Source organism: Kogia breviceps, chromosome 20, assembly GCF_026419965.1.
Source record: "Kogia breviceps isolate mKogBre1 chromosome 20, mKogBre1 haplotype 1, whole genome shotgun sequence".
NCBI lineage: Eukaryota > Metazoa > Chordata > Mammalia > Artiodactyla > Physeteridae > Kogia > Kogia breviceps.
In genome coordinates, this window is record NC_081329.1 from 19,490,995 (window position 1) to 19,507,792 (window position 16,798).

The window sequence follows — 16,798 nt, forward strand, 5'->3', positions numbered from 1 at the left end:
TCTCTCCCCACTAGAATGTGAGCTTGACGAAAGGAAGGGACAGGGCATTTTTTTGGCACCGCTGTATCTTCAGCATCTAAAACTGTATCCAGCCCATAGTTTGTATTCAACAAATATCTATCAAACCAATGATTGAATTAATGTCTATATTAAAAAAATCTTCTTGGCATTATTGTTGAGAAACACAAGCTGACTACTGTCAAGATATTTAATTAACTTTCTGTGTTTCTGGTTTGCCAGTTACAAAAATCAGAACACAAACACTGCCTTGGTGCATAGCTTCATGGGAGTTTATAAGTATATTCACTACTGTATAGTTATTTAGACCCCTCATCTATCACCTCTGCCCATATTTTCAGTTCAACACAGCACTCATCTCCTTTGGGAAGAGGGGAACCTGGCATCTATGATGTTTGTTTACCTGTGGAACTGAGTTGTAATGTTATTCTAAATCAAAAGGGAAAAGGATCTTAATTCAATTATGAGGTCTGCATATTTAAAAGTAACCATTTAAAAGCACAAGAGTCTTCTGGTGACCATTTCTGCTCATTATTCCCACCGTATGCCCACCATCCATCCACTACAGATGACCTTCCCCTTGGCAGCGTTCATGGATCTGTCCTAATACATGCAGTTTGTCCCTCCCCAACCAAGCATAAACCCGACAACTGCTTAGATGGATTTTTCCTTTCACCGAGTTGACCCACTGTTCAATGGAACTGCTCACATGGAGAAATGGGATAACAGATGTGCTTGGAGGAGTATGGAATGCGATACAAACACAAAGAGCTGACATTAACACTGATACAAAAATATTTTGTCAACGTAAAGTTTAGACACACTCAGTTTTTTTTTGTTTGTTTGTTTTTTTGCGGTACGTGGGCGTCTCACTGTTGTGGCCTCTCCCGTTGCGGAGCACAGGCTCCGGACGCGCAGTCTCAGCGGCCATGGCTCACGGGCCCAGCCGCTCCGCGGCACGTGGGATCTTCCCAGACCGGGGCACGAACCCGCGTCCCCTGCATCGGCAGGCGGACTCTCAACCGCTGCGCCACCAGGGAAGCCCAGACACACTCGTTTTTAAAATGCAACCAAGTTATAGCTTTCGATTATGTTTATTTTACTTATAAAATTTAAAACTATATTTTGGGGGACCACAAAACCCGAATGGTAGAAAAGTAATTTTCACCATTAACCCTGATGAGCTTCCAAGAAGTTTATACAAACTACTACTATGCTATGCCCTGGAATGACTTTGTCCTCAACTCACCCAGGCCCACCCATACCACAGACGCACAAAGTCCACGAAATGCATTGTTTTCATTACTGAATTCTTACTGACAAAGATCAATGTATAGCTGAATGGTCTCTTTTGACTTAATATATAATATTAAAGAGGTGGGCGCTACATTCTTGAACCAACTCTACCTCTCCTATTTGGATTCCCTCTCTCAGCTTTGGCGCTAGATGCCAAATAGTAACAAAGGGCATGATGGCTCAATATTCCAGCCACGCGAGTAAGGAGTCACAGGACGGAAAGCTAATTGTTCAGTAATAGATTAAAGCCAGCTGTCTTGGCTAATGATGAGCGGCTGAATGAAGGGTTTCTTACATTTCATGACCTGCGGTTCTGGATATTCTCCAGCTTAATGTTTAAGAGACATAGAAAAGGAAAAAGAGAGAGAGAGAATGCCTGTGGTCTCTTGCCAGTTTCAAAGCATGGTTCTGGGTACAGAGCCATAAGTAGGAGCAGCAGATAGAAACTGGTTTGCTCTGAGAAGCCAGAGTCTGCTAAGAAGGTATATACCTTTTCGTTGATCTAGGAATCTAAATTTCGAGGTGCATTTCCACTGAATAACTCGCTCGTGATAAAGGACTAACCATGAAAATATATTCTTTTTTAAAAATTGAAGTACAGTTGGATTTACAATGTTATCTCAGTGTCAGGTGTACAAGAAAATATATTCATTTTAAATTCGAAAATGACTGAGTTAGGTGTCACCATTGTACTCATAAACCCTCAAGTGGCTCCCTATTTCCAAAGTCCACAAACTGGTTTTGAGAGCTTTGTACAGTCCAGCCCCCAGCCTCCCACCACCTCATGTCCCACTGCCTCTTGTTTGCTTCCACAGAAGTGCGTCGGGCTGGTCTGACCCTTTCCCCGTGTGCACCACTAACCCTGTGCCTTCTCTCCTCTTGAATTGTTTCCTTAACCTGCAAAGACCCCTCCTCCTCCCTCTACCTTCTCAATTTTAACCACTCTGGAGACAAGAGCTGAAGTCCCATGTCCTCAAAAAGCCTTCTCTGGGACTTGCTTGGTGGTGGACTGGTTAAGACTCCACGCTTCCACTGCAGGGGGCGCAGGTTCAATCCCTGGTCAGGGAACTAAGATCCCGCATGCCTCTGGCGCGGCCCAAAAGAAAAAAACCAAAAAAGCCTTCCCTCAACGCTGCATCAGCGCTCATTGATTTCTCTCTCTCCGGAAGCTTTCATAAGCACTCCTGTTCTGAGCAGCCCAATTTCCTAGCTTAACCCATCCACCCACATGTCACGTATTTTAATCTTACCTTCCTGGCTAGACCGTAAGAGCCCTGAGAGCAAACATCATGATCTGCTGGTTCTGAGAAGCAAAGTGCTGGGGTAATTAAGTCCAGTTCTCACCAACACCAGCTGGCGAGTGGAGGATGAAAGACCCCTCCCTCAGAATTGCTCATAATCCCAAGAGAGCAGGTCAGGGCTGGCCAGCACAGGGACCAATGGTTCACGTGCCCAGCCCAGCCGTCGATGGAATAATGTGCCTTGTAGAATTTCTGCACGATGGAATGGGAAAAGGAAAAAGATAGAAACCCAGGAAAATCTTCAGAGAAAGAAAATCCTCTTTTGCCACGTCCCACCCAAATCAAGGCTAAGATATTTCCTGTTTTGAAGTCAGAGCTGTCAGAAGTTTCCCATCAGAACACACCACAGGCTGACGTACAATATACGCTTTTGTCTTAGCAGCACTAATCTTTTAGATAGAAAAATGTTGGTGACAGTAAATTCACAATGGAACCCTCTACTCCAAAAATGCCTACTGAGAAGAAATTCTTCCTTAGGACTGAGAAAGAGAGTCATGCTAGCACATGTCCAAACCTAACATGCTAGGGCAAGTCAATGAGAAATGCAGGAGAGGACACACACACACAAGTGTTAAAGGGTGAAGGTTTTAATACTACCCATCACAACTACAGGAAAGCAAGAGTTCTTTTTTTTTAGGAATACAGTCGTCCTTCATTATCCGCGGGGAATTGGTTCCAGGAATCACCTCAGCTACCAAAATCCGTGGATGCTCAAGTCCCTTATATAAAATGGCAGAGAACTCTCGGCCCTCTGTATCCGCGGGTGCTGCATCCGCGGATTTAACCAACAGTGGTTGGAAGTTCTTTGAATTGGCGAATTCGGAGCCCGAGAATACCAAGGGCCGACTGTATAACCAGTCAGGACTTAGCCACATATTATGCCTTAGAGCTTAATCCAGAAAGTGGGATGGATGGTGGTCTAATGAAGCCTGCATGCTTCAATTCAACACACACTTACGTAAACACCTGCTGTGTGTCCAAGTAAGTGTGTGCATATATGTGTGTGTGTGTGTGCGTGCCCATGAAAGAATGAGAGAGACAGAGAGTGGAGGAGGGGGAATTTGTGGTTGGCATGCACCCAATCCCCTGTAAACTAATCCTGAGGACAGAAATGGAACGCAGACCTATACACAGATGTCTCATTACCCAAGGAATCAGGAGTCTTTCGATATGCTTCCGACTTCAGCCTCCTCCCACCTTGCTGCCATGCGGATGGGCTGTGTGTAACTGGAGAGGGAGATATGGGATGAGGTACCTTGTCATAAATTCAATAGGGAATAAAAGTCAACTGCTCCTTGGTAGAGTCTACTTCACAAGGAAAGTGGGACCCAGACAGCAGGTCTAGCTCGGCCCCTCCGAATCTAGGCAATTAACCCAGGTTGGCCTTCCAGACTCAGGGAATCTAAGCCTCTCCATCAAGGTCAAGTCTGTTACCTCCGTCGCTGCAGGTCCTGGAGTCGGAGGCCAGGCTGTCCGTGGAGCCCGTGGTGAAGCTGACGTGGACGCCCCTGAAGGATGGGCTGAGGCTCTCAGCAGAGCCCTGGCTCACCTTCTCCAAATCAGAGCTGCTCTTGTTCATTTTTAAAAGGTGCCTGGAAAATGTAGAAACAAATGATAAAAGTAATTAATTTGGTTTCTATTCAAAAACCAGCCACTATGCTCCTGAAGCCTGATCAGTGCCAGTAAGTTTTTAAAAAATGATTTGGGGAAGAGAGAACAGGGACTCTTCTGAAACCTTTCGCGCATGAATGGCAGGAGATTTCTCAAGCATGGTTAAGGAGAAGTGAGTCTATTAAATTTAGAAAAGCACCAAAATCATGATTTGGGAGGAACTGCCTTCATATTCTGGCCCCATCTGCCAAAACATTTATGTCGCCTACTATAGCCTATGTAACATCTCTACAAAGAAAAATCGAACATTATCATACAAGCCAATGTATAGAGATATACAGAGATTGGGTAGGTTTTGCAAGATCACAGGACAAGGGAATTGCAAATTCAGACCAAAACCGAGAGATTTTTTTTGTGCCTGGTACTCTCTTGACATAGCTTCAAAGGGTCTAGCTTATCCCTTTGACTTAAGGTCAATTTTAACCAGACATCTAGTGCAGTGTTTAGATGGAACCATGTTAACATAACCCTTATTCCAGAACTATAGAATGAATCTGCCCTTAGGCTTTCTATGAAGTCTTTGGTTGCATCTCTAAGACAGCATGACTGATACATCAGGGACAGGAATACCAAGTTCAAGAAAAAAGAACTCGCCTTGGAGAAAACAGTTCCATTATTAAGCAGAAGGTTTAGCTTATTGATTTCTCTTTCCCTCTTTCCAAGGACTACATGAATATTCACTCTGACCTGACATTTTCCCCACGCAGTGGGACAGACCACAATCAATCCAGCCCTTTCCCTGTTGGTGGTAACCCAGATTTGTCTGAACTGATATTTCCTGATTACATGCCTGCTCCCACTACGGCAGATCTATATCTCAATATCTGCTGTAGGAAATACACAATACAGTATTGATTTGGCATCAGAACTGCCTCATTTAATGCATATGACCTCACAGCCAAGAATGTATCGATCATTCTTTGTGTTCAATATTGCACAGCCCTGTACTGGTCCTCACAGGCACTGGAATCCCTTGTTCATTAACAGAAAAGTTTGGAGAAAGTTCGTTCCCATGAAACGTGCTCCCTAGAAACATGTCTGTCTCCCCACCTCCAACCCTCAGAACCAGATTAAACAACGTTTTAAAGCTGTTACACCTAAGCGTGACAGCTATGGCAATGTTACAACTAATAGTATTCTTTATATTTCAATGTCACTGTAGGGACCGTGGGGATATCAAATCTTTTGGAAGTGCTATGGCAGTGTATTATCTTTATTTTACCCTCTGGCAAAATATAATCATAGAAGGTTTCATAAAATATTTTTATCCTCATCAAATCCATCAATAATGGCTTTTGCAGATGAAGCCAAGATACGAAGTTGTGAATAACGACAAGTCCTCCGTCTAGGAAAAAAGACAGATCTATGGCAATCCAACTACGCTGCCCTCTTCAAAGTGGCCCCTGGAGTCTCTTGATTTTCAGGCTCAGAAAGCTGACAAGGGAGGAATTCCAGCACCATAGCTGCTGAGCTGGTGCAGAAAAACACTAGATGAAATGTATATAAATAGATGAAAATGAAGAAATACATAAATGTGTGTATGTATGAGTATATACAGATACACATATGCACGCACACACACAATTATTTAGTATAACAGTGAAGCATTAAAAGAAAGAAAAATGTGCAGGTGCCAGATGCAAAGGGAACAATGATTTTCAAATGACTAGTAGTGAACGAATGGCCAGGTCAATTTCATGAGTCAAGGCAGTTTACCAACTAGCAGTTTATTTTAATAAGAACAGACCAGAAAAAAATATGAAAATATAGAGTGAGGATTTGTGAAACTTTGTTTTGTGGAATTTTTGTTTCGTGTGTGTATGTGTGTTGGATCACAATATTAAATATATTTCTTTAAAATATATTTTAAAAACCTGGTTCAAAAAAGGTTAAATAGGGATAGACAAACTTTTCCTTAAAGGCCAGATGGTAAATATTTTAGGCTCACAGATCATATAGTCTCTGTTGCAAGTATCAACTCTGCTGTTGTAGCAGGAAAGCAGCCATTATATGTAAACAAATGGCTACATTTTCTAGTAATACTTTATTCACAAACATAGATGGCTGGCCTGTGGGTGGTGGATTACTGACTCCTGATCTATTGATAGAACAGCCTTATTCAACAGAAGTATAATGCAAGTCATATATCTATATATGTATATGTATATAAAATTTAAAAAATGTTAGTAGCCAAATTACAGATGAAATTAATTTTAATAATGTATTTTTTCACAAAATGCATAAAAACATTGTCATTTCAACATGCAATGAATATAACATTATTAATGAGATATTTAATATATTTTTTTCATTCTAAGTCTTAAAAATCTGGTATGTATTTTATATTTACAGCACACTGCAATTTAGGCTCACCACATTTTAACTAGTGGCTACTGCACTGTACAGTGCAGATCTAGAGAAACTCACGCACGGACAAGACTGTTCACAGTGTTACTAACAGAAAAAACAAAATCATAAACAGTCCAATGTCCATCAATAAAGGAATGGATACACTGTGGTATAGTCTTATAATGGAATACCACATAGCATTCAAAAATAAATAAACTTGATTTTAAGGTACCAGTATGAAAATTATTCTTAAAATGCTGAATATTAAAAGTAGATTGCAAAAGGCTCATGTAAAGTGTGATACCATTTATATATAATTTTAAAACACATAATGCTATGTATTTTTTATATATTACATATATGTGGTAAAATGGAAATAACTTCATCAACTTCAAGATAGTGATGACTCTGGGTAGCAAGGGGAAATTGAAATGGAAATTGGATGGAGAGGGATCTTCCACTGTACCTGCAATATTTTATTTTAAAAAATCCAAAACAGGTAACAAAATGTTAATATTTGAAAAATCTTACAGGGACACATGAAAGTGAGTTAAATTATTCTTTGAACTTCGTTGTATGCTTGAAATACTTGGTAAGTTGAAAATGAACATAGAAATGTTCATTTCTAGAAAGAAGGAAAGAAAACCACTAGGGCCTGAATGAGTCCAGGATGGCCATTCCTGTTGACCTGTTGCTGAGCTTCTGAAAGGCAAGGAACACAGAGATGACCCGGTGAGACTTCCATCAGTCCCCATGGGACAGACAGGCTCTATGAGGAGTGGTTCCACCACAGAATATAGCCTCATGGATGGAAAAAGTTATTTCTCAGTCCTAACAACTCGCCTGAGACTGTGGGCGTTAATTTTTCCGCATCTAGTCACTACGAGAAGTCATAGCTTTGAAGCCCACCAAGTGAATGCAGACAAATCAGATTATGCCTGTGGCTGCAGGATAAATTGTGTGCGTGTGTGTGTGTGTGTGTGTGTGCGTGTGTGTGTGTGTGTGTGTGTGTAGAGAAGTGGGAAGCCTCCACATGCAGACTTTGGTCAATTTTAGTCCAAGCCACAAGTGGAATTTTCATGTTTCCATGGCTTCTGGGGATATTATTACTGTTGCTCTAACAAAAATGCTCAAGAAGCCCAGGTTCCCGCCCCGTAACTAAAACCCAATAGGCAGTTGAGATGCTTAGATGTAAATAAGGAGGAAAGGGGTGACCCCTGCTCTTAAATCTGTCATATGAACTGCATCAAATATCTTCCACCTTGGAAACCTGTATGATCTGATGTCTTAGAGAACTGCCACTTTAATTATTGAAAGAACAAAAACACACCAGATTTGAAAATGAAAGGGGAAGCTAGCTATCAAAGCAGACAATCATTGTTTTTGTATCTCCAGTCTGTGTGTGCAATAGATTTCTTAAGAATCCCTGCAAAAGGCTTAATATTCCGAAGGTGACTTTTCTGAGTCCTAATGGATTGTTCTGTCAGATGCAAGGCCAAGGCCAATCCGAATGTACTCAGCAACGCATAACAAGACTATACTTCTTCTTTTTTAAAGGCACTTTTCCCTCATTAATGATAGTTTGATTTGCCTTTCATAAAACCAGTGCAAACCATGTACAAGATGAACTCTGATGTCATGTGATTTAAGGAAGTGGCTTCATGGGGCCAAAACCACATACTCTAGTCTTTCCTCTCTGGGTGGCGAATAACACTCTTATCAGCTGTAGCGGAGAGGCCGGCCCGCGCAGATGTCTGCTCCGCACTGTGATAAATGACTTTTTCTTCCTCAGACTTCCTTCCCTGCCTCCCCACGTTGATTAGACGCAGTCACAGGAGAGCAGCATGAAATACACAGCCAGTGGCACAGCGTCCTTAGAGACCTGAGCCCTGCAGCTGCTGCCCGGTGTTTGCAGAATGGCTTTTCCCCTCATTGTCCTTAGAGAAAGAAGCCTTGCCAGAGTTTTCTCCATACTGTATTAGTAGAAAGCTGCAAAAAATAATAATCCAGCCGGAAGAGCCATCTGCCAGACTTCCTCATTTGTAGGAAAAAAGCCGAGTCTAAAAATACCCCCTGAGTTTTCAGAATGCCCGAAATTTTTAACGGATACTGGACCCCAGTGTGGGGCAGAGATTGTTATCTCGAACTTCACATGGCTGCTAGAATCCTCATAGGCAGCACTACTTAAAGTGTGACAGAGGCAAATTTTTTCATTCTCACAGCTGACTTTGGTTTAGTTCACATCCATTTGGTTGAAAACTTTTTGCCTCTGGAGCAGAAGATATGAAAAGTCACATAATGCCAGCATGCAGTTTTAGACTAGCTCTCCAGACCCTGGTACACAATCACACCACCCAGTCTTTGGATTGGTCAAGTTCACTGCTAAGTTTAGCCTTTTGGAGAAGCCCTTGCAGGTAGCTCTGAAAGCACAAACACGTTAGAAAACTCTATATACCTTGTTTACATTAGCAAGAAGTGAAAACAGACTGGTTTAGATGCGAATAAATCAAGTCATGCCTAAATCAAAGAATGACAGCCTCTTACCATCCTGGACTCCAGCCTGCGGTGCTGTGATCATCCGCATGGCCCCCCAGAGCCTGGGGATGGGCTGTGCCAGTGACCGCGGGGTCCCGTGGAGCAGCCCTGAGGATGAAGGGCCAGCTTCAGAGGCGACTGAGAGTGACCTCCCTGTCAGACTGCTGTGAATTCACCAGCTCAGAGCTCTCCGTTTCCCCTCAGTTCCTCTCTGACTTTTCTATAAAATGCACTTCCTGCAAAAGCACAGGAAAATAGGGGCGGCTTTGCCTCTGTGACCTGCAGCTTTCCATCTCCAATTGTCCTGTTGGGCTGTATCATTAGAAGCAATTCAAATACCCTCTCAAATACACTCGGTTTCACCCCATTCATTCTGTACTATTTGGCCACATCCTGAAGTCAAAATCATTAAATGATCTGAGCTAAAACACGGGGTTTGCTTGGTGAATAAGAGCACCCCATTTTTATTTATCTTATGCCTGTAGGACCTGCAGTGCATCCCCCATCCTGTCTCTTCTGACTCTCAGATTTTCCAAAGAATAAATATTGACTGCCTGCTGCGTGCCAGGCACTGTGTCAGGTCTTGTGCATACAATAGTGAGTAGAGGTGACACCGTCCCTGCTTCAACAACCCTTCCCTGGTGGCTCAGTGGTTAAGAATCCGCCTGCCAATGCAGGGGACACGGGTTTGAGCCCTGGTCCGGGAAGATCCCACATGCTGTGGAGCAGCTAAGCCCATGCGCCACAACTACTGAGCCTGCGCTCTAGAGACTGCAAGCCACAGCTACTGAGCCCGCGAGCCACAGCTACTGAGCCCGCAAGCCACAACTACTGAAGCCCGCGTGCCTAGAGACCGTGTTCCACAACAAGAGGAGCCACCACAATGAGAAGCACACGTACCACAATGAAGAGTAGTCCCTGCTCACTACAACCACAGAAAAGCCCTCGCGCAGCAACGGACACCCAATGCAGCCCTAAATAAATTAAAAAACATATTTATCTACAACCTGGTAGATAAGTATTGATCAATCTCCTTTAAAAAAGTATATACAGGGTTCACATCTTCCGAAAAGATCTGCAGCCTTGGGGCAGGTCACCCTGACTCAAAATCTTTCCAAAATTCTACTCTCATAATGATGACCAATGCTGAAGAGCCCTACACAGAGCTCTTGTAAGTATTCTTGACCTCGGCAGCCGTACTAGATCAGCTCTGGTCCTCTATGGTGACAGAAACACACACCCCGATTTTCTTTGACACTCCCTATTTCAAATATTTCCCCACACGGTCTGTACATTAGAACATATGCCTAGTTTTTTGTTTGGAAAAAAATTATCACCATTTTGGTTAATCAATACCTATTACTTATGCTCATACATACTTTGCTCTAATGGGGCTAGTCTCCCATTGACCTCAAAGCACCCTGCATTCCTGTCCTTTCCCCACCTTGGCACAGAGGAAAACATTCTCTCTCTCCCCTTCAAACCTTTTCCATCCCCAAGACCTAGCAGCAGGATCACTTACCTAAAAACCCTTCCTAAGCCATCTCAATCTTCTCTGACTGGTCTCTCCCCTCTGGAACCCACATCAGTCGGATTCACATCACTGAGCATTTGGTTATAATCCTGGTTAGATTACTCTGTTTCATGTGAAATAGGCTTGTTGCCACCACAATTAGAAACTGTTTGAGGAGCTGTGTCATAGTCAGGAGATGCTGGAACACAGAGAAATTATTAAATACTTCTTGATTAAGTTTATCTGCCTCTGTTTCAATAACTGGGAGGCATCTAGGAGGATAAATGTTTCCTTTAGGAAAAGAATTACATTTGCCCAGCTACACTTGCCCCACAAAACGGGCAAAACTTGCAAGAGGCAGGAACACTGAGTAAACAACAGTCCTCAGCAAAGCTGGACTCAATAGCTGAACCTTTCTCATATCTACAAAATACAACAGTCCCCAAATATCCTGAATTTACACAATCTTGTAGTTAAAAAAATTTTTTTTCAAGAGATGAGATGAGAAAGGCAGATAGCTACGCCAGAAAGGTTCTTATTGTTTTTATCTTTAGTGCTCTTTGATGAAGATGCTATGGGAGTTATTTTGCAAGTGTCTAAGTGCCAAACGAAGGAACTAAAGGATCCAGTCTGCTCTGGGGCAGGTTTCCCCGCTGATTTATTAGCATGTATATAAAGACAGGAAATCAGTTTCATTTTGGGTCAGATGACCTTTATGGTCCCCACCGTGCAGACTTGTTAATTTGCATTTGCAGTTAATGCACTGGTGACTGCTGGGGCTCTTCAAGCTGAAAAAGCCTTTGGTTCAACCCAAAAACGAATGTGCTTTGCATTCAGTGGAAACCATTTAAAAATAGAAATAGAGCCATGCATATTTTTAAAGACAGTGGTAAGCGCGCCCATGCACACACGCACGCCTGCACCTACACACACAACTTTAGGTTACTAGTTAGCTAGTATAAAAATGGATAAACATGCTTAAATTGGTCCAATGGAAATTTGGAGCCATTTGCCCTGACTATACACAGATATACTTTGGCGTTGAGAGACACAAATGGTTTAAAAAGATGACCTTTCCTGTCTTGGAAAATCAGTCTCTTATTTGTGGCTGCAAGTCTGCGTGGCTGTGTCCTTCCCCAAGGAGGTTCCGGTGCAGGAGTGAGAAGGGCAGATGTTTGCAACTACCAAGCGTCGGGAGTTTTCAGCTAAGGCTGAGGATGGGGAGACCAGCTGTTGAGAGCAAGTAAGAGAGTACGCAAGAACAAAGCGGCTGGACCCCATCACCTGGCCCACTACACGTGCACCTCCAATCCCATCACCTGAGAACAAGGCTCCAACTCCTGGCCTGTTAAGCCAAGGTGGAAGCTCTTACATCTGTTCACACAGGGGCAGATGGGCAAGAAGAGGATGAATAACCACTGGAAGTAAAGACTGAACAACTGCAATCCACAGAGGGGCCCCTCCCACCAGCTGCCCTGCCCAGAGGCCAGCATAGAGTGGGGAGCCTTGGGGAACAACAGCAGTGTAAGCATTTGAATAGCTTCCCAGATGGATTTCAGAGTCACCCAGGAAGGCCACTGATGTAGTTAAGAGCATGAACACTGGGGCTCCGCTGCCTGGGTTTGGGGTCCTTGCTCCACTGCTTATGGGCTGGCTGCCTTGGAAAAGACGCTTAATCTCTCTGTGCTATAGCTTCCCATCCATAAAATGGAGATCACAATACTGCTTACCTCATTGGGGAGGAGGAGAGTGGTTATGAAGATTCAATGAGTTAAAATTTTAAAAGCGCTAAAAACAGCACCAGGTACGTAGAAGGTACTGGTTATACAGAATGATGGTGGATGGGTGGATGGATGGATGGATGTGGGGAGAGACAGAGAGAAGACTTCAGCAGACTCCAGCAAACCCAGTAATTCTTTCTGCTACCTGGACAGAAGCAGAAAATGGATGGGCTAGAGATTTCACTCTCTTGGTACTTTGAAGAGACCCAAAAAAGAAAGTTTATCAGGGTGATTCTTTGAGGACATGCATTATTCTAAAATAACTAGGAAGAGTTGACTTGTCTGTCAACCAGACCTCAGTTTGAACCTACATATTCAAAAGCTTGATGAACTGTATTGTAGCCCCAGGTTCAGGGGCTGACATAGTCTTCAGATGACCAGTTAGCTTAGCTCCCTTACACAAAAATTTAGAAACAGAAGAACCTCTTTTATTGTATTAGCCTGTCTCCCCATTGTAGAAAAAGAACCTCCCATGATTCCTTCCCCCTTCACACCACCTCCCCAGCCTCTAGCACATAGAAGCCTCCAGGGCGGAATGAACTAAAACAGTACTGAGTTGTTGCCCACAACCTGGGAATCACTGCTGCTCTTGTCCTGACCTATTCCTGTTGGAATCCATCCACCACAATGATCTCTGCCTGGCCAGAATCTTTTTGTCTCTAGACTACTGATTTTGGCAACCCCGCTTTCAGAATGATCTTTCCCTCCTTCTCTTGACTCAGCAAATGCTTCAAGTCCACTTTGTTGACCCAGCTTCCGAGCCCAGCTACTGGGCTTAAGAAATCTGTGTGTGTATATGTTAGATTTCATTCCTACCCTCCTGACTTGGGAGATTCAGGCTATTTGTATCTAAGCTCCTGGGATGATCTACTTCTCTACTCTCCACTCTGGTCCAGCCTGTTGCCTAATAAGGATAAGGTTCCCCTCCTACTCCCGGGTCAATTCGTCAGCACCCTCTTACCTGCTTCCCAGCAGCTTCATCTCCTGTCCACAGACTTAGCTGAACCCTCCCCACCCCGGGTAAGGGTTCTGGTCACCCAATTCCAACATGGGATGGTGTGCTCCCCACGCCATCAATTCTCGGACACCAGCTGGGTGTTCTACCATTCAACTCAATTCTGACACTATCTACCCAGAGACAGCACCAGGCTCCACAGGTTGAGGGCTCAGTCCCACAAGACCGCCCTCTGCTGCAGACAACCGGCTAGGGTGAGACAGTTTGGAGGTTCCAAATTGGCTGCAGAAGCTCACAGAACACAGAGAAACATTTTACTTAAAAGGACATCACTCAGGAAGAGCCAGATGGAAGAGATGCCTCAGGCAAGGTAGAGGGAAAGGGCAGGGAGCTTCCAGGCCCTCTTCCGGTGCCCCACAGGCCAACATGTGCCACTTGCTTCACCAACCTGGAAGCTCTCTGAAGCCTGTCCTTTTGGGTTTTTATGGAGGCTTTATTACATTACATATGCATGACTGATTAAATAATTTAAATCATCGGCCACTGGAGACAGATTCGACCACGAGTCCCTCTCCCCTCCCTGGAGGTGGTGGTGGGGGGTGAGAGTGAAATACCGACCCTAGTCACGTGGCTGGTTCCCCTGGCAACCAGCTTCATCCTTAGGTGGGGTCCGAAAGTCAGCTCATTAACATAATAAAAGACACCTTTATGGTTTTCAGCACTTAGAAAATTCCAAGGGTTTTAGGAGCTCGGGGCCAGCAATGGGGAGGAAGACCAAATGTAGATTTCTTATTATAAATCAAAATATCATACTAGTTAACTCCAAACATCCTCACTCTTCACTAGGCAGCCCAGTGCTTCTCTAGGAGAGCACAAAACCGTGTACACTGGGACCACAATTAACGCATGCTTCCTGACCAGCTAGCTCTTGCGGCTCCCTGGCCATCCTTTCCCTGGACCTCCCATTCTCCAAAGCAAGACTACTATTAAGTATTTCATCACACACACATTTTACTTTTCTGTTTCTCTAGAGATGAATACCTGGGTTTGCTCCAACTCCCTGCTACTATAAGCAGTGTTGTAAAGATCTTCACTGTATATGCCCCTAATTGGTCTGTGTGTGTTACCCTAAGGTAGGGCTCAGGAAGGAAGACAGTGGGGACACAGTGTGTTCTCATACTTAACTGTCCTGGGTAATTCATTTTAGCTCCACTTACACCAAGTCCTCAATACTTGGTGATTAAATGACTATCAACATCAAGAAAGTCTCAGACTCTGCACTGTTGGAAGAGTCTTTCATTAGCTTTCCCTGCTTTCACAGGAAGCGCAGACCAGTATTTAAGGTAGGCTAAGAAGCTGGATCAAGGAGCTGGATTTAGGATTTACTGCACAGACAATTCCCTGTTTCAAGAGAACACAAATATAGAGAAGGCATTTTGAGAGATTTGAAGGGAGGTCACCAAGTAAACGTAACAGATCAGCGAATATTCCTGTCCCGGTTTTCTTCTACTTTCTTACCTAGGGAGATGCCTTTCCTAGGGAGATGCGTTTTGTCCTCACGTTGAACATTTTTATTAAAAAGATGGCCTTGGGCTTCCTTGGTGGCGCAGTGGTTAAGAATCCGCCTGCTAATGCAGGGACACGGGTCCGAGCCCTGGTCCGGGAAGACCCCACATGCCACGGAGTGACTAAGCCCGTGAGCCACAACTACTGAGCCTGCGCTCTAGAGCCCGCGAGCCACAGCTACTGAGCCCGCGAGCCACAGCTACTGAAGCCCACGCGCCTAGAGCCCGTGCTCCTCAACAAGAGAAGCCACCGCAATGAAGAGTAGCCCCCACTCGCTGCAACTAGGGAGAAGCCCATGCACAGCAACGAAGACCCAACGCAGCCAAAAAGAAATAAATGTATTAAAAAAAAAAAAAAAAAAAAGATGGCCTAACTTACCACCAGTCAAAAAGACTTGGAAAAATTATATGTAACATTAATTATGAAAACAATAATTTGTTTTCAATTTCCAAAATTTAAATTTATATTATAATATTTAATTTCCAATTTCAAACGATTCCTCCAAAAGATTCTGACAAATCTCCTACCCCGACCCCCTCACCCCTCAATCTGGGACACAGAAAGTCAGTGCTATAAGTCAAAGAGGGTGATGCTAAGTGAAAATTCATTGTTTAATGAGATTTAAGGGCCAAAAATGTAAACTTAAGGTCTATAAGGAGAAATAATACTTTAAATATTGGATACTAGACTTAACGGTAATTGTTGTTTACTAAAATACAGAGTTCCCAAGATGCATGGAATATTCATAATCACTCATTAAACGTCACAGAATATTCACAGTCACTCATTATGAGAAAACCAAACATTTTGGCATAACAGTCTGAAATTGAGGCTGTAATCAGAGAGGAAGACCATCTTCTGCAAACTCTTTGCTTTGGGCCATGTGGGCTGGACAGACCACACACCCCTCCCAGGTATGAACTTTTAAATTAGTATATGAAACAGTTATTGACCACCAATGATTCTGCATCACTGATGGTAAACTTTAGGTTCTGAAGCTAGATTGGCAAGCAGCTGGCACACATGTCTGCACTCCCCCCTCGTATAACCTGCAGACAGTACTGACGGATAATGGCAAGCTCTCCTGCAGGGTGGGCACGTGGCCTCACTGTTTTCCATGAGGAGCTCCAGACTGGTACTCCAACTGATTGCAGTTGGTGTGGAGGACGCAACCTAACTTGTGGTGCCAGAATATGCAGCCACAAAACCCTCCTTTTGATCTGCACACATTCATAAGGATTATTTTAAGTGACCTCCTCACTACAACTGATTTTAAAATTCCAAGGACTCTTCTTCCCTTTCTTCCTGATCTTCAAGGTCTTACTACTAATTAATGTGTCAATTTATCTCAACTCTTCTTGTTTTTATCCAAGGTGGCTGGATTTTCATTCATTTTGACTGTCTACAGAGCTCCTGAAGTCAGGAGTCATTCTGGAGGGTTTCTACAACTCAGGGGCATACGGTGCACACATCGCCAATTACAGGCCTAAAACACAAGTTTTAAACTCTAGGAAAAATTTTTTATAGCACATGCATAAATGGGCACGAAATGGCTAAAAACCAAACTGACAGGAAGTCAGGGGGATCATTTGATAGTGACAGATACTAAAGTTAACTGGAGAGTAAATTTTTTTAAAGTAGTCTTTAATCCGGAGCTTCCCCTTTGCCCCCAATGGAGAACACTTGTTTATATAAGTCTGCCTGTTAAAAGAGTACAGAGAATAAACTGTCCAGGGCATCAGACAAAAGCTAGTGGAAGCAGGGCATTTTACAGAGCTGTATGGGAACTGCACGAACACCCTTAATAGCCAGC

General features: G+C 43.5%; 1 protein-coding gene across 5 annotated transcripts in view; it reads right to left on the minus strand.

Moving 5' to 3' along the window:
* PRAG1 (PEAK1 related, kinase-activating pseudokinase 1) overlaps nucleotides 1–16,798 on the minus strand; it is a 49,997-nt gene that overhangs the window by 18,460 nt on the left and 14,739 nt on the right. For 3 of the 5 annotated variants that reach the window (XM_067022321.1, XM_067022320.1, XM_059049379.2), the window contains exon 4: nucleotides 4,050–4,207. In XM_067022321.1, coding sequence (XP_066878422.1) covers nucleotides 4,050–4,207 — 158 coding nt within the window. Of the gene's footprint in view, nucleotides 1–3,761; nucleotides 3,843–4,049; nucleotides 4,208–16,798 lie in introns of all 5 variants that reach the window. The other 2 variants (XM_067022318.1, XM_067022319.1) reach the window with 1 other exon arrangement.